A 26,331-nucleotide genomic window follows, 5' to 3' on the forward strand; every position below is an offset into this window, starting at 1 on the left:
TGACGGGGTTGTTTCTATTGTGCCCCAAGCCCCTGCGTAGTCCCCTTGCCAGGGTATAAAACCTGCGGTAGAGCATTGGGAGGGCAGCACAAGCCAGCCAGCCCCACACGGCACTTGCAAGCTTTACTCAATCAGGTAAGGGGTCTACAGCAGCCCAGGAAAACAGGGGCCCACATACATACATACATACATACATACATTACACACATACATTAGACACATACACACATACAAACACATTACATACAAACACATTACTTACATAGATACATACATTACATACATACATAGATATATGGGAAAAAAGCGGTAATGGGTCTATCGATCTATCCCTGATGCCTCACATCATACCTGGGTGTGGCCCTAATAAACCCTCTGCCTCCCAAGCCCTAATAAGCCACCGCAGAGGCAGAGGCATTGGGACATGTTTGGGGCTCATCTCCCTGGGGATCGGCCAGTCAGTCGACTCACAGCATTGAACTTTAAAAATATCTGCTGGGAAGTTGTGTGGGGAGATTTCACTCACTCGACTGTAAATTGAAGCCAGTAAAAAAAATAATAATGCAAACAAACAAAAAATGGTGAATACATTCCCAGCACTGACTCCATCGACTATACCACCACCACCACCAATCTGCCCTATTTTGGGAACATTTGGAATTTAGCCCATGTCTTGGAATTGTTACAGCTGCTTGATTACCATGGTGACCTGACTGACTTCCGCCTCTTTTTCTCACATTCTCTCCCATCTCTTCTCCTCTACTATCCTCTGTGCTCATCTCCCCATCTTTCATATCCTCTTCTCTCCTCTCTGCTGCTCCTTGTTTCTGCTGTGCCCTCCTCTCCTCTCCTTTACTTTCCTCTCCTCTCCTCTCCTTTTCTCTTCTGCCCTTTCCTGTCCTCTCCCTTCTTCTGCGCTCTCCTCTCCCTTTCTCTCCTCTGCTCTCCTCTCCTCTCCTCTGCCCTCCTTTCCTCTACCCTACTCTCCTCTCCTCTGCCCTCATCTCTTCTCCTCTCCTCTCCTCCTCCCAGACTCTCTGAACCCCTTCATCATGTCTCAGACTACCAAGTCCGCTTCCAGCCAGGGCACTGATGCCAAGGACAAGGGAGCCCCCGCCCCTGCTGCCAGCAGCAAGGCCACCAAGACCGGAGACGTTGGCATGATGGGCAACTACAGAGTGAGTACTCTCTGGACATCTTTACTTGCTTGGGGTGTCATATTACCATATGACAAATACAAATACAATATAGAAAAAAATGACAGATATTGTGAAGAGCTCTTACCAAAAAGTTATATTGCTTGTTCCATTTTATTTACGTTGATCACCAGCTCTTTCCAAAATGTGACTATGTCTGTTTTCAAAAATAATTGAAAAATGCTGGGTTTTTTTATTGTGCTTCTCAGTTCACACTGACACACTTGGCAAAGATTGCCCAGATGCTACATTTAAATAGTAATTTAAAAAAAATGCATGAAGTAATTTGGAAAACAGCTCTGCATACTTTGTAGATTTTAGTAATGTATTGCATATACTTCAGTTTCTCTATAGTCTCTATACATGTAAACGGCAAGGCATGTCCTAAAATGCAGATAACTATCTCTGAATATCTTCTAATATTGTGCCTCCCTCCCTCCTTCCCACAGATCATGCTCTTCGACCAGGAAAACTTCCAGGGCAGGATGATGGAGGTTCAGAACGAGTGCGTGAACGTGTGCGAGATGGGAATGGATAGAGTGCGCAGTATCATGGTGGAGTGTGGCCCGTAAGTCCATCACAGCAAAACACATCACAGCAAACACTCAGCCAAACACTCCATCATACACAGTCTAGATCCTATTTCCTACATCCTAATCATGAAGTCCATCACAGCAAAACACATCACAGCAAACACTCAGCCAAACACTCCATCATACACAGTCTAGATCCTATTTCCTACATCCTAATCATGAAGTCCATCACAGCAAAACACCAGCCAAACACTCAGAAAAACACTTCCTACACAGTCTAGAGCTTATTCCCTACATCCTAACAATGAAGTCCATCACAGCAAAACACATCACAGCAAACACTCAGCCAAACACTCCATCATACACAGTCTAGATCCTATTTCCTACATCCTAATCATGAAGTCCATCACAGCAAAACACCAGCCAAACACTCAGAAAAACACTTCCTACACAGTCTAGAGCTTATTCCCTACATCCTAACAATGAAGTATTTCATATTTCACTTGACTACTCCTCGAATATGATAGTAATAATAACAATTCACCATTGACATATTCACCAATGTCATATCCACTACTTATTCACACATCACTAGTGATTCACATATCACTACTCCTCAAATATGATAGTAATAACAACACACCATTGGCATATTCACCAATGTCATATTCACTATATCACTTACTTACACAGTCACTGTAGACATGTACAGTTAGTTCCAGGTGCCCCTCCCTCTGTGGTTTTCTATACTCAATCTTCCTCTCCTCTCTTCTCTCCCCCTTGATCTCAATCGTGCTGCTTGCTGGCGCCCCCTGGTGACTCCTGCCCGTCGCTGCGCTCTCCCTCTCCCCCGTCCTCGCCACCTCCTCCTGATGCCATGCTGCTGCCTCCTTCTCCTCCTCATCCTCCTCCCTCAGCTGGGTGGGCTGGGAGCAGTCTAACTTCCGTGGCGAGATGTTCATCCTGGAGAAGGGAGAGTATCCTCGCTGGGATACCTGGAGCAACAGCTACCGTAGCGACTGCATCATGTCCTTTAGACCTATCCGCATGGTGAGGAGCACAGCACTGCATCACTACACGGTTACAATACATAACACATTACATACACATCACACAAAGTTTCATCATTAAGACCCAATTCACTATTTGGAATATCTTACAAAACACTAAACACACATTAGCAAAAATTAAATGTTCCCCAACAGATCAGGGGTAGTAGCACCCTGGCTGTATCACAACACTGAAACATGCATGCATACACACACACACACACACCAGCGCAAACACATACACACACACACACATGCACACACGCAAACACGCACACAAATTCATGTGTACTGTCACTCCTCTGACCATTTCTCTCTCCCTCTTCTCGCCACACCCCTACCCCAACAGGACAACATGGAGCACAAGATCTGCATGTACGAGTTCTCCGACTTCAAGGGCAACAAGATGGAGATCCAGGAGGATGACGTGCCCACCCTCTGGGCCCACGGCTTCTGCGACAGAGTGGGCAGCGTGAGGGTGCCCGGAGGAGCGTAAGTACCCAGCTACAAGCTACAAGCTCTCTCTCTCACACACTCACACTCACACACACACACATACTATGAGCGCATCATGGCACACAGATGTTAACGCACTCTCACACACTTAAAAACACACAGATGCCCACACACTCACAACCACCAGAGGAGTGTAACTGTCCTGCTACAAGCTCTCTCTCACCCACTCACATACAAGCTCTCTCTCTCACACACACACATACTATAAGTACATGGCACACAGATATTAACACACACTCTCACATACATACTACAAACACTCAGATGCCCTTGACTCACACATATACACCTCAACCTAATCAAACTCTTTCTTTTTTTTCTCCTTTCCCTCCTCTTCCTTACAGCTGGGTGGGATACCAGTACCCCGGCTACAGAGGCTACCAGTACCTGTTCGAGTGCGGTGAATACAGACACTACAACGAGTTTTGCGCCTTCCAGCCCCAGATCCAGTCCATGCGCCGCATCAGGGACATGCAGTTCCACCAGCGTGGCTGCTTCAACTTCTCCTCCCCCAAGTAAACTGGACACCGTTGAGTTGCCCACCAAGTTGACGACCCTCGCGACCAGCCCTTAACCAACCCCCCCCCACACCCCCACCACCACCAACCCTGATTCCTGCCTTCCCTCCTTCCACCTTCTTCTCTCTTCTTTACCCCCCACCCCCACCCCCTCTCCCACACACACACACCAGCATGACATCTACCTGACATGACTTTTTATGATTCCCAATAAAAATGTCTTTTGAAAAACCCAAATTATGCAGACTTATTGATTTATTATGTTGTTTTTCCTCCTGCTTACTTCTAACTGGTAATGTTAAAAATAAATACATGGCTATATGGCCACCAACACACTTTTAAACAAACAAACAAATGTAAACAAACCAAAAAAGCCTAAATGTGGGGAGTGCCTTAACCTTACTCATTGTATTGACCAATGAGGATCTCTATTACTTTAAATAAATAAATATATTTCTAACTAAAGGTTTCTCTGGTGTTATATTCCAATACTTGTGTTATATGATATCTATATTACATTGTTTACAATATACAACAACATAATAATACACTATTTGATGGAACAAAAACATTTTTTTTTTATTGTAGGCTAATACAATTCAAACATCAAACAAAACATTGAAGAGAATAAAACATTAAAAAAATGTGGTGGACCAACCTTCTGCCTTCTGCACAATTACGTCATAGCCATCGAGCCAATCAAAACAGCGGTTCGTCCCTCTGTTTTTTTCCTGACATCTGTGGTTGTTGCACAAGCTAGCGACAGCAGCGGCATAATAGTCAAGATGGCAGCACTTTTCAAAGCAAGGAAAGGTCAGTAATAAACTAACTGTTCCCCACTTTACTGAGTACGATTTGGTGGCGTTGTGTGGGGACGTTATCCCTTGTCTGTGTTTACCAGAAATCTCCAGCCATGATCAAGAAGGGAATATCTTGCTAGCACAAATCATGCAGCTGTCTGTGCAGTGCTAGGTAACCAAACTAGCTAGTTTGCTATCGGTGGCTAGCTTGCTCTTCTTTCACTGGTGTATAAAATAATAGCCATGTGCGATGAGTTGTGGATAACTTTTATCATTGAATGTGGGAGCAAGTGAAAATGTTACTTTTGGACTCATTTGATTCATGAACTCCCCTGTAACGTTAGACATTCCTGAATCTCCTGACACTGGGTTAACTTTTGACAGACTGGTATTTCATTGGGGTTGAATAAGGACTGGCGTTGACAAAATGTATTACGCTTACCTACTTAGAGAGCTCTAATCAAGATGTCACCATGGAAGTATACTTTCTGAACATAATATCGCACAGAATTGAAGCTTGTTATAATATACTAATAACGACCATTGACAGTGGTAACTGAAATTGCAGTCTTCCTTCTGCATTTACAAATACCAATGCGAACCATTATCTTCAGTGAACGCGCGCCCTCACTAGGACAAAGGTGACAGCGCACTTCTGTTTGGCAACCTTTAACCCAATTTCCATTACATACTAGGATAACAGGTCCATGAAACATCTTTACTTAAACTTAACATTTCTGGAAAATGGATGTAAATAAAATGCATTAAGCTTATTATTTGACATTAACCTTACATACTAATATTAGGGCAAATGTGCATTGTAATGTAATGTAATAATGTAATGGAATGTAAAATGTGCACTGCCCAATTTAGAATACAACAAAAATTGCCCCTGAGGGTTTGTTGAAAGTCAATTTCATTCTGTTTGTGCTGTGCTTTGGTTTGACATTCAATAAGCTTAAGTTATGACATTTTTCGTTTAGGATTACATGTTTTCCCTAATATGTAATAACAACACATTTGAAATGACCTTATACTGTAATACTTTAATCAAGGTGATACCATTGCATGTAATAGATGGAGTCTCTGATGTTTACATAATCCACTTTGCACAGGAGCGTCAGTCACCTATGATCCTGGCACATTCTTGTTTGTGTGTGTGTGTGTGTGTGTGTGTGTGTGTGTGTGTGTGTGTGTGTGTGTGTGTGTGTGTGTGTCCTCTCACACACTCTGGCCTGTGTAAGTCCCCAGCATTGAGTCTTGGGAACAAAGACTGTAATGTAATCACAATTTATATGGCTGAAAGCCATAGAAAGTAGGGGTGTGCAAAAATAATCGGCGAATCGATGCATCGCAATACTTACTTTCACGATACAATGCATCGATTCATGACAAGGTATCGTGATACTTATTTCTCAATATACTGCATGGATTCATGACAATTGATTATTTGATAACAATAAAATTCTATTTGCCACGGGTTGATTTTGTTCAGTAGAGAGTAGGTAATATTTCTGTTGTGATGTAAGCTCTCTCCCAGATGATAAAATGCTTAAATAGAATGAACTGACTTATGAAAGCTACACAGCAACTGACAAATAAGCTGTATTTTACACATTTACTGAAGTAAATATCGCAATGCATCACAGTAGTACATGAATCGCAATGCATCGTGATAGAATCGCATCGTGGCATGTGTATCGTGATGCGCATCGAATCGTGAACCCTTTGCCAATACCCACCCCTAATCAGTCCCTCCAGTTTTTCGCGATTCAGCGATCGCGTGGATTCATGCAAATTCAATGATATTCCGCATTATTTCACGATGCCACGTAATTCCTGTAAAGCCGCATTTTCCCCGCAAATTTTCCCATTTGTCCCCTTCAACATTCTGTGAAGTTTATTGATTTATATTTTCGTCCAAAAAATAAAAATGTGACTACAATAGGCCTACCACCAGAGACGAAAACCAATAGGAAGCATTTTTGTTAATATGTCACTGAAACAATGAAAAATAGCCTAACAAGTCGCGACCCTCATCTCAGCTGCTCCGCGCGTCTCTCTCCTCCCCTCCCTCACACATAGGCCTACACGCAGGCGTCGGTGCTGCACACCCGTGACCTTTTTTTTAACAGCCTACTTTTCAGTGCAATCCTGGCTGGAAAAAGTATTGTTGCCCATTTATCCATGACGAAGAAGTGTATGCAGTCATGAAATAGTGGCGGTGCTGTCGCACAGTAGCAAACATCTTACGTTACATTTTTGCGCAACTTCTCCACTCTTCCCTGTCGCTTTCATGAGCATGCTACCCGACGGTCGTTGTCTGTTTTTTTTTCAATGTTCGCTAATGTTTGTAATTTAAGGGTCTATGTCTATGCGTAGGCACAAGCCTTCTGATAACAACCACTGTAGTGCCGATCGCAAAGGATTCGGAAGTGTGGAGTTTTGCAACTTGTTTCAGTCAAGGACACCGAGATAGGAAGTGAACGCTTTCACTTCGAATCCATGCAACCACACAACCATGTCAACAAGAGCGTGTATGCCATCACAACTTTGCATCAAGCAAATATGCAACAGCTTGCAATACGAGCACGAGAGAGAGAGAGAGAGAGAGAGAGAGAGAGACGCGTCTTCCAACAGGTGACATTGTAAGGGCTTCCATACAACCTGGTTACTGTACCCCGCGACGCTCTTCATTAGCCTACAAGTATTTTTTCATAACGCGCAGTCCCGTTTTCCACCAAAGTCGTTCTAAAATATCGACAGAGATTGATGAGTGTTGCGGCCATGATTTTTTTTTTACACATTGGACGCACTGGCTTATAAGACGCTCTGGCAGTTTTTGACAATATTTTATTATTGTCAATATTTTATTATTCTATTAGGCCTATATAGGAAGTGTGTTTCTGAATCTCCTACTCTTTTGTCTTAAGCCTGCTTAGACTGATTGTGGTTTTCAGTTACCAAAAAACCCAGAAAGGGGTGCAAAATCTTTGCAAAAAATGAGAAAATGCCGCAAAATCTTTGCAAAAAATGAGAAAATGCCGCCACAAAATCAGACATTTTGACCGCAAAAATCACAAAATCCCAGTGCAAAATCCTGGAGGGACTGCCTAATATAAAGTGGTGATTATTATGTTTCTGACACTTCCTCTGGCGTGTGTGTGTGTGTGTGTGTGTGTGTGTGTGTGTGTGTGTGTGTGTGTGTGTGTGTGTGTGTGTGTGTGTCCTCAGCGTTAGGCCTGGCGGTGGGCTGCAGTAAGCGCTGCTTGACCCAGCTAGCTGAGCTACCAGAGATGCACCAGATGATGCGGCAGACGTGCCGGGACTACGCAGACCGAGAGCTGACACCCATCGCTGGAAAACTGGACAAGGAGCATGTCTATCCAGCCAAACAGGTATACAATAGAATATCTTTTATTTGGCATTGTAAAGCAGGTAGTGAAGACAAGAGAAGGACACAAGTGAGCTTAAATAGAAAGGAAAAAGAATCTGGTGCCACATGGACGTCTATTTTCTGTTGTCTATTTCATCAGTTTCAATTTGTGCGTTTCGACTTTCGACATACATCTTCATCAGAGTCCTTATGATTTAGTCCCGCTCTGGTTGCACCAGATTGTTAATTTATAAATGCGGAGTGCGTATTTTCTTGTTTTAGACAAGTGAGCTGGTTTGACATGACTGGGTGACTGTATTGCTGGTGGAAAGCCCCGTACCACACAGTACACACATATAGATAACATTACCCCAAAATATGGGGTTGGTTGGTTTAGAGCAGTGGTCGATAACAAAATGGGGTTTACTGTGTGCATATTCGAGAGCTGTAGGAATGGAAAGATTGTCAAAAAAACATGATTGTATAAGCTTAGAGATGAAACAAGCATCCATTCCTGTATTTCGCAGATCCATGAGGAGGGGGAGATGGGTGTGATCAAAAACAATGGTTGACGTGATGCCTTGTTTTTTCGTAACATTGGTTAAAAACCTACAAAACTGTTATTTTTCCTCTTAAAAACAATTATTAATGAAAGAAGATGTGGTACATTATGTTTCATATTAGTCTTAGATGAGAAGAAACATTTTTGTTAAGATTTATGTAAAGGTTTATTATGTCAAATATCCTGCGGTGTGACTAACATTAATGAAACCTGGAATATTATATATATATATATATATATATATTAACCAACAGCATTTTGAATAATGTATGAAGCATTTAGCATGATTGCATAAATATTAACTTTATATTAAGATATGTGAATGTGAAAAAACTCAAGACAGTAATATTAACTACAAGTTCAATTTCGTAACTCAAATTGCGTCCTGTGGGGTGACATGTATGTCAATGTTTGTGAACGGGCAGCTGCAAGGCCCACTACAAAGGTCTTAAAGACAGGCTCCTAAGTCCTAACCAGTCAGTACCTCAGTTATTGGAGAGTGGTGTGGAAGTTTAAGGTGACTATTCACCTCTTAATATGTCTACATATTGCAATGTTTCTGTCACGCAATGCTTAGATTCATTTTATGGTGTCCTGTGATGTGACTGCTCTTATAGAAGGAAAAAAAGTTTTTTATAAATGAAAACACATATTAAGATTAAACACAATATCATTATCTAGTTAGCATGAGCTCAGATGTCAGTCATGTATACAAAAGGATTAAAATGGCCACAATGCAGTGATTTTCCTGTGGTGTGACCTCGTGTTCTGCGGTTTGACATGCTTATGCATTGTGTTACTCAATCCTTACTTGTTTTTCATGCAAGGATATAAGGATACCAGGAGATTTATTTGTCACATTCACACAACTATTACAAGTAATACAGTGAAACCATGCAGTGAAATCATAGTTGTCTGCTTGTACAATGCATATTGTGGGTGGGGGTGCGGGTGGGTAGTAGTGTGTGTGTGGGGTGGGGGTTAAAGGAACAATAGTACAAAGAGCATGGGGGATATGTTTGTGCAGAATATGTATTATTTTATTGTATCTTACAGAAATGTCACACCGCAGGGCACATTTGTCCAAAAATGGCAATAATTAGGCGAAATTCCACGGACCACTAAGCTTTATTTTTTGTATTTTTTTTTCCAATTTTTTCCATCATTTTTTTCAGGAATTGGAAAAATGTCTTTTTTTGCGTTACGCGTGCCTTAAAAGCCAACCACCCCAATACACATTACATTACATTGCATTTGGCAGACGCTTTGTAACCAAAAGCGACTCACAAACGAGGACAAACGAGCCAACATCGCTAGCAGATACAAAGTGCACAGGATACATACATAACAAGTGCAGATGCAAAGAAGGGTTAGTTAGTTTTTTTTGTGACGTAGAGCAGTGTTTCTCAACCTTTTTTTAGGCAAGGCACCCTTTCAATTCAAGAAAAATGTCAAGGCACCCCAAACCAACAAGCCGTAACATGGCATCGCATCCGATAACACAAAAGCTTAGAAAAGTAACACATTTGGAGACGTCACACACCCTACATTCAAAGTTGCAGCTGACTGGGGCGACCTATATTTACTTTATTGTGCGTAAATGGCAGATGAAAGATTCCACTGACTAGCCTTAACTTACCAATTTAGACAAATATGTATCATATTACATAACTTATTTATCAGCCACGTTTCCGTGGCACCCCTGAGGGGGGCCCGCGGCACCCCAGGGTGCCCCGGCACCCCTGTTGAGAAACACTGACGTAGAGCATACATATACACATACAGTACATACACATCATGTCAAGAGTCTGGCCTGGGGCTAGGGCAGCTCAGAAATTAGTCTAGTAAATCGTTACGAAAGAGGAGAGTCTTAACTTGCTTCTTGGAGCCTGCAAGAGATGTGCCTAGTCTTTCTGCCTCTGGTAGACCGTTCCACCACTTGGGTACAACAGCAGAGAACAGTCTTGACTGGCAGTACCTAGTCCTAGAGCGAGTGGATGGCAGAGCCAGACGGCTTGTGCTAGAGGAGCGCAGTTCTCTTCCCGCAACATGAGGCTTTAATAAGTCCTTCAGATAAGCTGGGGCCGTTCCTGCGATGGTTTTGTAGGCAAGGGTCAAGGCTTTGTGCTTCACCCTACATAATATATCATGATAAGACAATGGACTTTTGTGGCCATTCATTGCTGTTTTGTTTTCCACAGATCTGTGAGCTGGGGGGAGATGGGTATGACCAAAAACAATTTTGATTAATTTTGATTGATTAATTTTATTTATTTCAGATGTTTCAAGGGGAAATAAAGAGCCTCCAAGTCAACAAAACAGGACAATATAAGAAAAAGCCACCCAACACACACCTGAAAAGATAATGATAACACTATGGACTTTGTGGCCAATGCTGTTTTGTGTTGTTTTCCCCATATCCGAGAACTGGGCAGATGGGTGTGATCCCTGTTACATAGATTTTTGACAATAAAGTACACTTGACTTGACTTAGCAATATACATAATATCAATGATAAGTCAATGGACTTTGTGGCCATTGCTGTGGCCCTTTGTGTTGTTTTCTCCAGAACTTTGTGTTGTTTTCTCCAGTACTTAATATATCATAAGACTTTGTGGACTTTGTTCCCCAGATCTGTGAGATGGGTGTGATCAGAAACAATATACTTAATATATCATAAGACTTTGTGGACTTTGTTCTCCGCAGATCCGTGAGCTGGGTGAGATGGGTGTGATGGCAGTGGAGGTGCCGGAGGAGCTGGGAGGAGCAGGGCTGGACTACCTGGCCTACGCCCTGGCCATGGAGGAGATCAGCAGGGGATGCGCCTCCACAGGGGTGGTCGTCAGCGTCAACAACGTACGGCAGCCCTTTATTTTTTATTTTTAAGACTTTTTTTTGGTCTTTTTGACTTTATTTATGATAGTACCAGGGCTCAGTCCTTTTTCAATGTTTAAAGTTAAATTACATTATGTTAACATTACATTACATTACATTACATTACACTTAGCTGACGCTTTTATCCAAAGCGACTTACTGTTATTTAGTTACAGGGTATTGGTTACAGGCCCTGGAGCAATGTGGGGTTAGGTGCCATGGCTGAAAGTGCTCCTAAGCGTGGGATTTGAACCTGCAACCCTCTGATCTAAAGGCAAGCGCTCTTATCATTGATCCATGGCTGCCTCCAAGTTCATGAAAGCCCTTGTGCACAAGCTCTCAAGCAGTGTTAATTTTGACAGGAATTTTTAATTTAGTTTTAGTTTTAGTCTCTTCACGAAAATTTAATTTTAGTTTTAGTCACAATTTAGTCATCTAAATCATTTTTGTTTTAGTCTAATTTTAGTCGACTAAAATTCATACAATTTTAGTCAACGAAATCTAAAATAATTTTAGTCAACAAAAATATTACATTCATTTCCTCTTGTCTACACTTCTCTATAAAATCGTCAAACTAAAATACCATTTGGGGAAATCAATGATTAATATGACATATTGTAGGCTAATAATAAAATATTGTCAAAAACTGCCAGAGCGTCTTATAAGCCAGTGCGTCCAATGTGTAAAAAAAATCATGGCCGGACACTTTAGAACGACTTCGGGGGAAAACGGGACTGCACATTATGAAAAAATACTTGTGGGTAGCCTATACAGTACCAGTAGGCCTAATCAAGAACGTCGCGGGGTACAGCAGCCTATGCAAGCGTTACGAAGGCACGGCACCTGTTGGAAGACGTCTCTCTCTCTCTCTCTCTCTCTCTCTCTCTCGTGCGCGTATTGCAAGCTGTTGCATATTATTTGCTTGATGCAAAGTTGTGATGGCACGCGCTCTCGTTGACATGGTTGTGTCCATGGCTGCATGCATTCGCAAGACGTTATTGCAATAACTGCAAATAACTGTCCCCCAATAACGCATGTGAAAGCGTGGAAGGTTCACTTCCTATTTCAGTGTCCTTGACTGAAACAAGTCACAAAACTCCACACTTCCGAATCCTTTGCGATCGACACTTAAGTGATTCTTATCAGAAGGCTTGTGCGCATAGACCCTTAAATTACAAACATTAGCGAACATTGAAAAAAGATCAGACAACGACCGTCGGGTAGCAGGTTCATGAAGGGAGTGGAGAAGTTCCGCAAAAATGCATCATTAGAGAAAGATGTTTGCTATGTGCGACAGCACCACCACTATTTCACGACTGCATAAACTTCTTCGTCATTAATAAATGGGCAACAATATTTTTTCCAGCCAGGATTGCACTGAAAAGTAGGCTACTACTACTGCTGCAACTGCATCACTGACGCTGCCTGTCACTGTACCTGGTGCGTGTGTGTGAGAGGGAGGGGAGAAGGGGGGAGACGCGGAGCAGATGAGGGTCTCGACTTGCGAAATAGCAGGCAATTCTTTTCCAATGTTTCAGTGACATATTAACAAAAATGCTTCCTATTGGTTTTCGTCTCCGGTGGTATTGTAGTCACATTTTTATTTTTTTGACGAAAATATAAATCAATATCGTTATATTTTTCGTACAAACCCGTGCTGTTTTTTTCGTCATCGTTTTATTGTCGTCAGGGGAAAAACAATCGTTAACGATAATTATGACGAAAATATTTCGTCACGAAATTAACACTGCTCTCAAGTAACACGTGTGGCAGGAAAACTTGACCAAGAAAGGAAGTTCAGAAAACTTCATTTAGAATTTACAAGAATTCATTTAAAAAAAAAAAAAAAAAAGGTTGCTTGCTCATTTTGACTTTATGACATTGGATGGGATCATTGTGTGTGAAATAACCTGACCGTGTGTGTGTGTGTGTGTGTGTGTGTGTGTGTGTGTGTGTGTGTGTGTGTGTGTGTGTGTGTGTGTGTGTGTGTGTGTGTGTGTGTGTGTGTGTGTGTGTGTGTGTGTGTGTGTGTGTGTGTGTGTGTGTGTGTGTGTGTGTGTGTGTGTATAAGCAAATGTCTTTTGTAACTTATGGAGGAGATTAATTTAATAGCCAGTCACAAGTCACACGAAAATGTGGAGAATCCGGTTTCTGTGAACAGGAAAGGTTCATTACAAGAGAGAGTGTGGAATTTCATTCTGTGGAGTTCATTGTTTTCTGTGTAAGATGAATCTATCCTTCCTTTGTCTTTGGGTTCAGCAGCATGTTGTTTTTTTCAGAAGTGTTGTCTTTGCCTTTATTTTTTTAGTGAGGTGCTTAATAAGATTTAATGAGGCATTATTAGCTCTGGACTGCTTATGGACATATTCTAACCAACTCCTACACAATGCATTGATGAGTGTGTTTGTTGTGTGAGCTATTGGTTGTTGTTTGGACTTTTCTCGGGGTTAGTGAAAGTCAAGTCTACCATCTGTTTCTCTGTACATGTGGGCTTTGCCAAGCTGAATGCTGGCATGAAGGATTGGTTAATATTTGGCTTATTGGCAGAGCAGTGCGTGGTTGTCCTCATCGGGGGTCAGTTGGGCTGATAACTGAGTAACCCAGTGACTCACTCACTACTATGTTGCAGGAGAGAGGCTCTAATTTGTTAGCCTGGTTCTCACCAGACCTCTATGTGTCAGTGTCGATGAGTGTGGCTCTGGAGCCCCCTGGTGGAGCTACTACACACACACACACACACACACACACACACACACACACACACACACACACACACACACACACACACACACACACACACACACACACACACACACACACACACACACACACACACACACACAAACACACGGTCTGAGACACTGCAGGAATGCCAGCCAGAAAATTGACGGTGCATTTATTGCTTTAATATCAATGGCAGCTCGCATTGAGGAGTCACAGGACAGACTTATAGACTATATTGAAGCTTAAGAGATGAACAGGAAACGTTTTTGAAGGAATTTATTGGTGGCAAGGATGGGCAGAATAATTGGTAAAGCCATACCCTCTGAAGGCGGAGACAGCGTGTGCTCTCCCAGACCTTGTAGTGGAGCTCACACAGCTACGCAAAACTACACAGGGTATGTTTTATTGATGGTTGATGACTAACTATCACCCAAGGTAGATTAAAATAAAGCTGTGAATAGTTTCTCTTAAAAACAAGTTATTGACTGTGTGTGTGTGTGTGTGTGTGTGTGTGTCCGTTGCATTGCAGTCTCTGTATATCGGCCCCATCCTGAAGTATGGCAACGAGGAGCAGAAGAAGGCATGGATCACCCCCTTCACCACGGGAGAGAAGGTGGGCTGCTTCGCCCTCAGCGAACCCGGTAAGCAGCATGTGGAGCCTTCTCTACATTGAAAATCTCTACATAGCAACTTGTTTTATTATTTTTTGATCAGTGTCATAGTTTATTGACATAAAGTTAACTTTTTCGCTTTGGTTATCCAAGCGTCTTTGCTGCCAATGAATTCACTTTGTTTACAGCAAATTCACTTTGTTTACAGCGAATTCTTTATGTTTGCCCAATTCGCTCTCTATCGATAAATAATAATAACCTCTTCCTGCTTCCAACATTAAGACACTGTAGTTCCTATTTGAAACTTGTTGCCCAGGTGACAACTGTTGACAACTGGTGTACATGACGAAGACCGCCTGACAAGAGGTCGGAACATTGTGTTGAATAAATCGGTGAGCACTGCAGCAACAGTGAGCAGATTTGTCCTTCCTCTGATGTCACCTCTCCTCATATATGTCACCTGCACAGGTAATGGCAGTGACGCGGGAGCTGCGTCCACCACGGCGCGTCTGGAGGGTGACGAGTGGGTGCTGAACGGCACCAAGGCCTGGATCACCAACAGCTGGGACGCCTCCGCCACCGTCGTCTTCGCCACCACAGACAAAAAACTCAAGCACAAGGTACCGCTCACACCATTCAACATAACACCCGTCTCATGGTTAAGCGGTTAGGGCGTCAGAGTAGTAGCCCAAAGGTTGCCGGTTTGACTCCCGACCTACCTGTCAGGTTAGTGGGAGGAGTAATTAACCAGTGCTCTCCCCCATCCTCCTCCATGACCGAGGTACCCTGAGCATGGTACTGCCCCACTGCAATGCTCCCTTTCGGGCACACGGGTGAGGCATAAATGCAACTTGTGTGCTGTGGAGTGCTGTGTCACAATGACAGTGGGAGTTGGAGTTTCCCAGTTTATTTCTCATACAGAGAGACACACTTCATATAATCAAGCTCCCAGACACAACCTTCCTTTTTTCAGTATTGTACTGTTATATTATCAAACACAAGGTACCCCAATTTAATCTGTAATTATATATTCATTCATTTTAGGATCTACACAATTCACGAAACAAGCACCTGCACACTGTGTCCACTACAAACAGAAGCCTCAAACACATGGAAGCACTCAGAATTTTGGCAAAACTCAAGATATTTCTGCACCTAGGAAGAGTAATTAAGGAGTTGAAAAAAACATTTAATGACATTATAAATACATATTTTCCCTTACACTAACACATCTCGTCTCCAACCCAAAATAATTGAGTCCTACATAATATCCAACACATGGTTTGAATCTCAGAATTTCAAATGAAACATTTCAAGCCGTTCCTACACATTCTCCTTTTTAATATCTCAAAATGCATTGATGGGTTACTTACTGCCACAACATCATGAGTACTAAGGGCCAGGGAAGCTGACAAGGGGGGGCGAAGGGGTCAGTTGTCCTGGGCCCAGAGACAGAGGGGGCCCAGGATTGGGTTTTCATTACATTGTATGCATTGGATGGGGGTCCTTTTCAGAGGACTTTGCCCTGGGTCCTGCAAAAGCTGTCAGCGGCCCTGCTATGGGCTGTGCTAAACCCACAGACTGAGACATGCTCATGTGTCATCGGGTCAAAGACACCCCATGTAATCCCACTGGTAATTACAGTTGGATTATCATAATCCCACTATAATCCCTAATTACTATAATCTCATTATTGCCATCATAGTGTTACTGCTGGCTGGACTGCTTGTTTGTGTGGGTGTGTGAGTGTGTCTTTATCATCACAGTAGCCTTACATACATCATCATCCTCATCTTCAAACACAGAGTCACAGTAGTTCACTTACACCAGGGGAACCCAGGGGATGACTTGAGGCTGTCTTATCCTGCCCCCGGTATGATTTTAATGTTATGCAGCCTAGTAGAAAGAAATATATCTGCACACTTAAATCCTTTGTGTTCTTTTTAATCAGCCAAGCTTTCAGTCTGCTGACCTTCCTCAGTGTGCTGTGCAGACGTTTTTCTTTCCATTTTGCACAGTTTTTGTTCATGTTTTGCGCCTTTTAATCGAGAGTGCGGTGTGATCCAGTTGAATAATGTTATGCAACTTCACATGAAATATGACCTGTTTTGTAAAGTAATCTTAGTAATTACATTTGCAATACAATTAAGTTATATTTCAGAACACCTAGGGAAGGTGTTGTCTGTTGTAAAGGTGGCTGCCTTCAATAAAGGCCTAAAGTGCAGGTGGAAATCCTGGTTTGTGTTCATAGTCTTGCCCTCGGAAGGCTTTCACGGCCCTTGGAGGAAATTGGCCCCTCAAATGAAGCGGTTTCCCCAGTTCACTACACTTTCAGCTAATTCGCATGTGGTGTATTTCACAGATCCAATATCCAAATCCAATAACTGAAAGTGTAGTGAACTGGGGAAACTGTTTCATTTGAGGGGCCAATTTCCCACCATAATTACTATAATCATCATCATAGTAATATTAATGTTGGTGTGCATGGTCTGATGTGATCCCTCCTCCTCCTCTTCCTCCTCCTCCTCCTCCTCATCCTCCTTCTTCTTCCTCTCCTCCTATTCCTCCTCCACCTCCACCATCTCCTCCTCCTCCTCCCCATTCTCCTCTTCCTCTTCCTCCTCCTCATTTTCCTCTTCCATCACCTCCTCCTCCTTTTCTGCTCCTCCTCCATCCCCTCCTCCTCCATCACCTCCTCCTCCATCACCTCCTCCTCCATCTCCTGCTCCTCCTCCTCCTTCCTCTCCCCCTCCTCTTTCTCCTCCTCCTCCTCTATCACCTCCATCTCCACCTCCTCTTCCTCTCCTCCTCCACCTCCTCCTCCTCCTGCAGGGCATCAGTGCGTTCCTGGTCCCCATGCCCCATCCGGGCCTCTCGCTGGGCAAGAAGGAGGACAAGCTGGGTATCCGCGCCTCCTCCACGGCCAACCTCATCCTGGAGGACTGCCGCATCCCCGCTGCCAACCTGCTGGGGAACCGGGGCATGGGCTTCAAGATCGCCATGGTAGATAAAGATTACGATGCACTGCACTTAACACGCATGGCATGGGGTGGCACACACAGTTAGGCTTCAAGATCGCCATGGTAAATAAAGATTACGATGCACTGCACTTACACATATGGCATGGGGTGGCACACACATTTAGGCTTCAAGATCGCCATGGTAGATAAAGATTACGATGCACTGCACTTAACACGCATGGCATGGGGTGGCACACACATTTAGGCTTCAAGATCGCCATGGTAGATAAAGATTACGATGCACTGCACTTAACACGCATGGCATGGGGTGGCACACACATTTAGGCTTCAAGATCGCCATGGTTAATAAAGATTAAGATTATGGGGAAAAAAACGTATTTCACAATATGGATTACTTTATATCACGATAACGATATACCTCACGATATACCACAATTGGGCATGTTTTCAGTTGTTCTTTTTATTGTCTTGTGTTTATTTATCTTTTTACACTATATGAACTTGGAGCGTGCATAGCAACAACACGAAATGTCATTGGATACATGAAATTGTATACTATCTGTAATAAAGGATAAAATCTGTTTATCATGGTATAAACGATAGAGGAGAAAGGGCACTATAGACACTTTCTTATCACGATAACGATATACTGTATCAGCATATAGCCCTGTCCTAATTAAGAGGCACTGCACTTACATGCATGGCATGGGGTGGCACACACACACATTAGTAAGTGCACCCTTACATTCATAAGCACACACACAGATGTGCTTTTTTGTGAGACTCAGTCTCTCTCACACACAGAGATTGTGTACAGCTAACGATTGTATAACAACTGGCGCCATGAAAACAACAAGAACTAAGAAAAGTGCTGAGAAATGTCCTAAAAAGTTTGGGGAGGGTTTTAGAGTTGATGGTGTCAGTGTGTGATGTTTACCTTTTAATGTTAATGTTTTTAATGTTCAATGTTAATGTTTTTATCCCTTTGCCTGGCCTGTGTAGTCCTCTGATAGCCATCTGACCCGTCTCTCCCCCTCTCTTGTCTCTCCATCTCTCTCTAATCTCCTCACCTGTCCTCTATCTCCTCCTCTCATATCTCTCCTTTCTTGTTTCTCCACTTCTCCTTTCTCCACCTCTGTTTATTTCCTCTCTGTGCTCCCCCCTTCCTCTTCCGTCTCTGCTCCCCCTGTAGCAAACTCTGGATAGTGGTCGTATTGGGATTGCTTCTCAGGCTCTGGGTATCGCTCAGGCTGCACTGGACTGTGCTGCCGACTACGCACACAAGAGGCTGGCATTTGGGGCTCCCATCGGGAAGATGCAGGCCATCCAGGTAAAACACATACGCACGCACACGCACACGCACAAGCACAAGCACACGCACACGCAAACGCACACGCACACACACACACACACACACACACACACACACACACACACAAGATAAGATATGTGTATACCCCAACCGCGACCTACGCTACCTGAGTGACTGAAATCATTATGTCTCTATGGGGGCTCTGCGACTAAAGCTACCAAAGTGAATTCCCTAGGAGTACAGTATATATACTGTATATACAGTATATACATATACACCGTACATAAAAAAGTCTTAAAAAGTTTTATATTTCGCCATTTTTGGAAGTGTGGTATTATATGTACATGGGAGGACTTACTTTTCATCCCGGTAGCGTCCAGTTTATGAAAAAAGTCTATATTTTTTCACGCTAATATTACTGTGCGTGAATATCATGTTGTGTGTGTTTTTCCCTGCTTTAAGCTGGCGAACATGGCGGTGACTCTGTAGACATGTGATTGAATACCATTGTGTGTGTGTGTGTGTGTGTGTGTGTGTGTGTGTGTGTGTGTGTGTGTGTGTGTGTGTGTGTGTGTGTGTGTGTGTGTGTGTGTGTGTGTGTGTGTGTGTGTGTGTGTGTGTGTGTGTGTGTGTGTGTGCGCGCATGTATGTCAATGTTATGGTGTGTCTCGTGTACATGTACTGTGTGTGAATATTATGGTGTGTGTGTAACTCTTGTGTGTTTTCTCCTGCTGCCTGTTCCAGTTTAAGCTGGCAGACATGGCGGTGGCTCTAGAGAGTGCCCGGCTCCTGACGTGGAAGGCTGCTCTCCTGAAGGATGCCCACAAGCCATTCTCCAAGGCAAGACACACACACACACACACACACACACACACCAAGCCATTCTCCAAGGCAAGACACACACACACACACACACACACACACACACACACACACACACACACACACACACACACACACACACACACACACACACACACACACACACACACACACACACACACACCAAGCCATTCGCAAGACACACACACACACACACACACACACACACACACACACACACACACACACACACACACACAACACACACACACACACACACACACACACCAAGCCATTCTCCAAGGCAAGACACACACACACACACACACACACACACACACACACACACACACACACACACACACACACACACACACACACACACACACACACACACCAAGCCATACTCCAAGGAAAGACACACACACACACACACACACACACACACACACACACACACACACACACACACACACACACACACACACACACCAAGCCATTCTCCAAGGCAAGACACACACACACACACACACACACACACACACACACACACACACACACACACACACACACACACACACACACACACACACACACACACACACACACACACACACACACACACACCAAGCCATTCTCCAAGGCAAGACACCCACACACACACACACACCAAGCCATACTCCAAGGAAAGACACACACACACACACACACACACACACACACACACACACCCACACACACACACACACACACACACACACACACACACACACACACACACACACACACACACACACACACACACACACCAAGCCATTCTCAGCCTATTCCAAGGCAAGACACCATGCTAACCTGCTCTTCTCTCTTCTTCATTCGTTCTCTTTTTCTCTAATGTTTTACACAAAACTACACACACAGGCACACTCAGCGCTAGCATCCCTGGAGAAGTGCGTTGTTCATCACACACATACAGAGAATCTGATTGTTGAAGTCAAAACGTAATCCAGCCATGAAATAATAAAAGACAACCAAATGGATTTCAAGGGTGTGGACTCCTCAGTCTTTGTCCTGACCTGCACCTTTTCCTGGGATGTGCACAATCTTTACATTCAACCCAACACACATACACACATACACACATACATGTACACACATGCAATGCTGTGTGATCTACAGTAATTGGACCCTGAATGCCTGCTTGCTCTTCACTTGTCTGTTATGTCTGTTGTCCTGTCTGTTATAGGAAGCTGATTAACTAATGATGAACAAAACATTAACAAATGTCTTTATTATTAACTAAGTCTGATTAATGCTTTATACAATATCTCTTGATGCTCATTATTAGTTAATTATTTACTAAGTCTTTATAATGTTTATAAGTGTTACCCTGTCTGTTGTCCTCTCCTTTACAGGAAGCTGCCATGGCCAAACTCGCTGCTTCAGAAGCTGCCACCTTCATATCTCATCAGGTGAGACATTAGTGGCATTCAGTGTAGGAGACACTGAGATAGTTAAAATTATTAATAATTAATTAAATAATAATTAATTAATAATTTTAAATTATTGCTATGTCACAAAGCAATATTCCTTATCCCATTTTTGCCTGATGACTCGTATATGTTGTTTGACCTTTGGTGCCTGGAGACACATACGCTGCGTTCAGGCTCTTGAGATTTTAGCTTTTTAAATAAAAATGTGGGTATGTTGCAGCTGAATGAATACGTCCTAATGCAAGATGAGGGTCTTAGGCTTTAAATGCAATCATGTTTCATGTTTTTATGTGCATCAGAGGCGAAGATATTTAGGTTTTTATAGGCTGAGGGCAACTTTCCCAACGAGGGCTTAGGCATTCAGCAGGCGTTTTGCAGGTGCTTTAGGCATCAATGGGTTAATTGCAACTGACTGTTTGGATCACCTTAAGGGCGGGGTGGTGGTGGGGTGGGGGGGCGGTGTAAGGTTGCATTACAAGATATGTCATGTCACCATTGAAGAGCCTACAGATCAGCAGGTGTGGCACCATAGCATACAGTATGTGTGAAATCAATAGAATTGTACTTTGCTATATCACACATTTGTTTGTAGATAACACGCCCAATCGCCCACCTTTTAAATGTTGACCTCACAGAAGCCACTCATGTAATCATGTTGGTCGTTTTCCACTTGGTTTGACTATCAGATAGTCACTAACCCAGGGGTGGGGAACCTATGTCTCAAGGGCCGTTTACTGCCCTTGAGGCCGTCTTATCTGGCCCCTGATACGATTTTTTAATTTTATGCAGTTTCACTTGAAATATGACATGTTTTTGAGGTATCTTAGAAATTACATTTGCAATATAATTTAAGTTGTAATTTCAGGGGACTGAAAGGTGATGTCTGTTGTAAAGGTATTCACCTTCAAAAAAGGACTGAAGTGCAGGGGGGAATTCTGGTTCGCAGTGTTCATAGTACGGCCCTTGGAGGACTAAATAAAATTTGAAGTGGCCTTCGAATGAAACGGTTCCCCGACCTGCACTATAGTCTACGCAAAAAAAAAAAAAAACATTTGACAGCGCAGTTTTTCTCAGTCGGAGAGTGGGGGAAAAAAGCCTGACATTAGTGACTATGGCTGGCATGCGTAAGTAACGGTAGCGATATTGAGGACATTGATTCAGATTTGATTGGATTGATGAATGGACAATTGTAAACTTTCACCCGTGTGCAAAGATGCCCCTTGACTAACCCAAGTCAACCTCTGCAGTCCATCCAGGTGCTGGGGGGGATGGGCTACGTGACGGACATGCCGGCCGAGAGGCACTACCGCGACGCCCGCATCACAGAGATCTACGAGGGCACCAGCGAGATCCAGAGACTCGTCATCGCCAACCAGATCCTCAAGGAGTACCAGCCATAGACCAGGACAACACACCAGGGGCCTGTACTCAGACGCTGGTTCAGGAGTAAACCAGGTTAACTTAAGAGGTAAATCATCTAATAGAAGAGCCTGGAGTCCTGGAGTTCTTAACAAAATGAGGGATCTAAGCTCTTCTATGAGATGATTTACCTCTTAACTTAACCAGGTTTACTCCTGATCCAGCTTCTTAGTATACCCCTCTGGAAAAAAACACCCAGAAAGCATTAGCACACTTCCTGAACTAACCCAGATGGACTTCTGATACGTGTGACTGTGCGGCCTGGTTGTCTTTGGCTTTCCAAGGTACAACTCGGGTGACCTGACTGTGGCTGATGGCTGCTTCCATGAACTTTTGCTGCCAACCGCCCCCAGTTGCCCCATGGGACAGCAGAATGTTGAATCAAAGTGTTCCTGTTTAGAACGACGGCGTAAAATTTTAGAATAGCAGTCTGTAAATCATTTATTAACGCATAGTAAATAATGAGCTAATTAAAAAAAAAAAAAAAAAACATTTTACAAACACTTGTGAATGAGGAAGGAATACTATGTTAACACAACAGACACAGTACAGCGAAGCAGGCCTGGAGGTTTTGCCTCCCAAGTCCAAAAGGGATGAAATCACAGGATGTAAATGGCAAACTCGTCCAGCAGGAGTCTATTCTTGCTCCACTGTGCGGCTGTGTTTTTTTTTGTCTTTTGTTTTGTTTTTTGTTTTTGTTTTTTTGGTGTACACTTCTACTGATATTATCATAATATTCCTTACTCATTTACATATATTTATATATCTTTTCTCAAATTAGTTCATCATTTAACAAGTCCTAGTAAATGATTTACTAAGTGTGAATAAAGCTTTCAACAAAAAGACTGTTATTCTAAAGTGTTGCCACAGCAACGCTCCCAGGAGTTCTGACTCTGGAACTACTGTATCTCAGATGGTTAATTGTGCAGCTGCAGTTCCTGTGGCGTCCACAAGAGAGCAGCACCACTCTCCCTTGATACCCGTTGCCTTGATCTCCTGTGCCTCGGACTTCACTACAAATCCAAATGCTCATTTGCCTTTTTTGGAATTGCAAACACACAGCCTATCGTCTTTCTGCTGCTTTTTTGGGACTTAATATATTCGTTTGTACATAAATAGGTTTATGTATGTTGTTTTTTAAATAAATCGCCATATGATGATTTGATATGATTTGTTCATTCTGTTGTGACAGTGGAAGTTGTCAGTGGATTTTTGATGAGAGCACACAGTGAAAAGAAAATGATGTTCAATACATGATGAAGTAATTTGAACGGTATTGTTGGATAGTTGAATAGAACAAATGGTGACTGATAAAAGGAAATGATATAGTTAAATACGCAGTTAAAACATTTGAACGATAATAGCTGGACACAGTAATGTGATCAGCCGGAAGACATAGAGGCAGAACTCTGCCATTTTCATGTCTTCATGTCAAGGTCACAACAAAGTCGGAATTTGACAAGTTCACATAATGCAAGAAGAAGCAAAGACGGGTGATGTGACGGGTGATGTGACTGCATGGCTGCCTTCCAATATGGGGACTACCGTCCTCTGCCTGTGCTTGTGGCCTGGTGTAGAAGTGTGCCACTACGTAGAGATGTGAAGAGCAGTGTGAAGACAGAAGTGGTCCATTGGTGCAGTGTTAATATGCTTGCTATAAGGGGGGCCTTAGCTGAGATCTACTGCTGTATGGGGGGGTCTTGCCTAGCCAGGCCACGCCCTCTTAGTGATCATCTGATACAGTGTTTCTCAACGGGGGTGCTACAGCCCCCCCAGTGGGCGTTGGGGAGCCTTAGGGGGCATTGAGAAGAGTATAGTTGAGTGGGGGCGAGGCTTAGTTCCCAGTCTATTTTATTTCTCAATGCTAAGGGTGGCGTTGGCAGGCTTATGATGAGGTCAAGGGGTGTTTGTTCAAAAAAGGTTGAGAACCACTGATCTAATAGAAGAGCCTTGAGTCCTCATTTTCTTAACGAGGACTCCAGGCTCTTCTATTAGATGATTTATCTCTCAACTTAACCTGGTTTACTCCTGAACCAGCTTCTTAGTATAGAGCCCCGATTCAGGCCTTTTTCCAACCTGAGCTCAATTCTTTTGCATATATAGGGCTCCAGTATGCAGCATGTGGTGTGTATTTAATGGTCCTTTCCCAAGCAGATACAATGTTAGATAGGCCTACACACGTGGGTTATCGCTTACGGGAGATGTCTGCATCACACACACATTAAGGAAACCCGGCCAGTTATAATAGCGAAGGAGGAAGCCGGCTCGAACGTGCAAGAATCCATTACATACGGACACAGGAAATGAGGCTCTGGCCTGATTAGCGTGTTTACTCCCCCCCCCAACACCCAGCTCCACCACCACCACCAGCTCACCCCACTAGCATGCAAATGTCGTTTTGATCTCCCGAAAAAACGGGAACTCGGAAACGGTAATTGTTATGGCCTTGGTCAGACCAAGTCTCAAAGAGATTTGAAAGGTGATGATAATCAGGCTACTTTTGGCCTAAAGGGGCCCCTCATAATTAGCGGCGCAGAACCCACCCGCACCCTTGTGGGCCCCTATTTTCAGATTGGTAAAAAAAAATCACAGGGAAATGTCTGCTTTGCCTGATGGCCAGTCCAGCCCTGCACACCACCCCCACCCCAGCCCTCTCTCCCCCTCGCTCTCTTATTTTTGCTGTCGTACATGGCGGCTCGCCTAATTTCCCACCCATATCGGAGGGAGAGGTCGCCTGCTTTGGTCTGGGTGATCTGGGGCAATTGGGAGGGTGGGGTGTGGTGTGATAGCACAACTGGGAATCTCCAACTCCGATTGTAATAGTGACACAGCACTCCACAGCTCACAAGTGAACACTGCACATGACGAAATTGCATGTATGCCTGATCCATGCAAGGGAGCAGCCCCCAATGGCGCCCGAAAGGGAGTAGTACGGCGGGACGGCACCGTGCTCAGGGTACCTCAGTCATGGAGGAGGATGGGGGAGAGCACTGGTTAATTACTCCCCCCACCAACCTGGCGGATTGGGTGTCGAACCTGCAACCTTTGGGCTACATGTCTGACGCCCTAACTACTTACCCATGACTGCCCATGTGAGGTTTGGAGTCTCAGCCCCCCCTGGTCCCTTCCCGGTTCCTCCCATGATTCTCTTGTTTGCACCCCTAATTGGGTCAAAGGTTTCCCTTCCCCCACCCCTCTCCCCACCTCTCCCACTGGCCTACATCATGCAGGCAGGTTGGGAGTCGAACCAGCAACCTTTGCTCTACAAGTCTGACGCCCTAACTGCTTACCCCTGATGACTGCCCATGTGAGGTTTGGAGTCTGCCCTGGTCTTGGCCCCTGTTCCTCCCCTGATGCTCTTGTTTGCACCCCTAATTGGGTCAAAGGTTTCCACCCCTAACCACCCCCCTCTCCCCCTCTCTCCACCCCACTCTCCCCCGCTCTCCACCCCACTCTCCCCCTGGCCTAGATCACACAGGCATGCAGGCGGGCCAAACGAGACTTTTCCTGACGTGACGTCAGCAACAAGAGAGTCGAGATGATAATCG

The 26,331-nt window shown here is 43.8% G+C and overlaps 3 protein-coding genes across 4 annotated transcripts in view; 2 read left to right on the forward strand and 1 right to left on the reverse strand.

The window, feature by feature from the left end:
• cryba4 (crystallin, beta A4) overlaps window positions 1-2,691 on the reverse strand; it is a 36,578-nt gene extending 33,887 nt beyond the window's left edge. The window contains exon 1 of one of the 2 annotated variants that reach the window (XM_063209827.1): window positions 2,415-2,691. In XM_063209827.1, the coding sequence (XP_063065897.1) occupies window positions 2,415-2,691 (277 nt within the window). The remainder of the gene's footprint in view (window positions 1-2,414) is intronic. The other variant, XM_063209828.1, reaches the window with a different exon arrangement.
• Window positions 1,036-3,867, forward strand: crybb1 (crystallin, beta B1). Its single transcript, XM_063209829.1, has 5 exons — window positions 1,036-1,178; window positions 1,646-1,764; window positions 2,647-2,779; window positions 3,128-3,270; window positions 3,639-3,867. Exons 1-5 carry the CDS (start codon window positions 1,053-1,055, stop codon window positions 3,811-3,813), a joined length of 696 nt encoding a protein of 231 aa, XP_063065899.1. The 5' UTR covers window positions 1,036-1,052; the 3' UTR covers window positions 3,814-3,867.
• Window positions 3,868-4,525: 658 nt separating this feature from the next.
• acads (acyl-CoA dehydrogenase short chain) lies at window positions 4,526-23,948 on the forward strand. The gene is made up of 10 exons (XM_063209826.1): window positions 4,526-4,625; window positions 7,847-8,010; window positions 11,257-11,406; window positions 14,678-14,789; window positions 15,228-15,379; window positions 17,592-17,762; window positions 18,933-19,070; window positions 19,797-19,892; window positions 21,287-21,343; window positions 22,612-23,948. The coding sequence occupies exons 1-10, from the start codon at window positions 4,598-4,600 to the stop codon at window positions 22,762-22,764; spliced, it is 1,221 nt and encodes a 406-aa protein (XP_063065896.1). The 5' UTR covers window positions 4,526-4,597; the 3' UTR covers window positions 22,765-23,948.
• The last annotated feature ends 2,383 nt before the right edge of the window (window positions 23,949-26,331 follow it).

The sequence above is a fragment of the Engraulis encrasicolus genome, chromosome 11, assembly GCF_034702125.1.
Source record: "Engraulis encrasicolus isolate BLACKSEA-1 chromosome 11, IST_EnEncr_1.0, whole genome shotgun sequence".
Lineage (NCBI taxonomy): Eukaryota > Metazoa > Chordata > Actinopteri > Clupeiformes > Engraulidae > Engraulis > Engraulis encrasicolus.

Bases quoted from the DNA above. Each gene is read 5' to 3' on its own strand.
- crybb1 (XM_063209829.1), top strand. From the start codon at position 1,053: ATGTCTCAGACTACCAAGTCCGCTTCCAGCCAGGGCACTGATGCCAAG. The intron at 1,765-2,646 runs GTAAGTCCATCA...CTCCTCCCTCAG, and splicing joins ATCATGGTGGAGTGTGGCCC to CTGGGTGGGCTGGGAGCAGT. The intron at 2,780-3,127 runs GTGAGGAGCACA...CTACCCCAACAG, and splicing joins CCTTTAGACCTATCCGCATG to GACAACATGGAGCACAAGAT.
- acads (XM_063209826.1), top strand. From the start codon at position 4,598: ATGGCAGCACTTTTCAAAGCAAGGAAAG. The intron at 11,407-14,677 runs GTACGGCAGCCC...GTTGCATTGCAG, and splicing joins TGGTCGTCAGCGTCAACAAC to TCTCTGTATATCGGCCCCAT. The intron at 15,380-17,591 runs GTACCGCTCACA...CTCCTCCTGCAG, and splicing joins ACAAAAAACTCAAGCACAAG to GGCATCAGTGCGTTCCTGGT.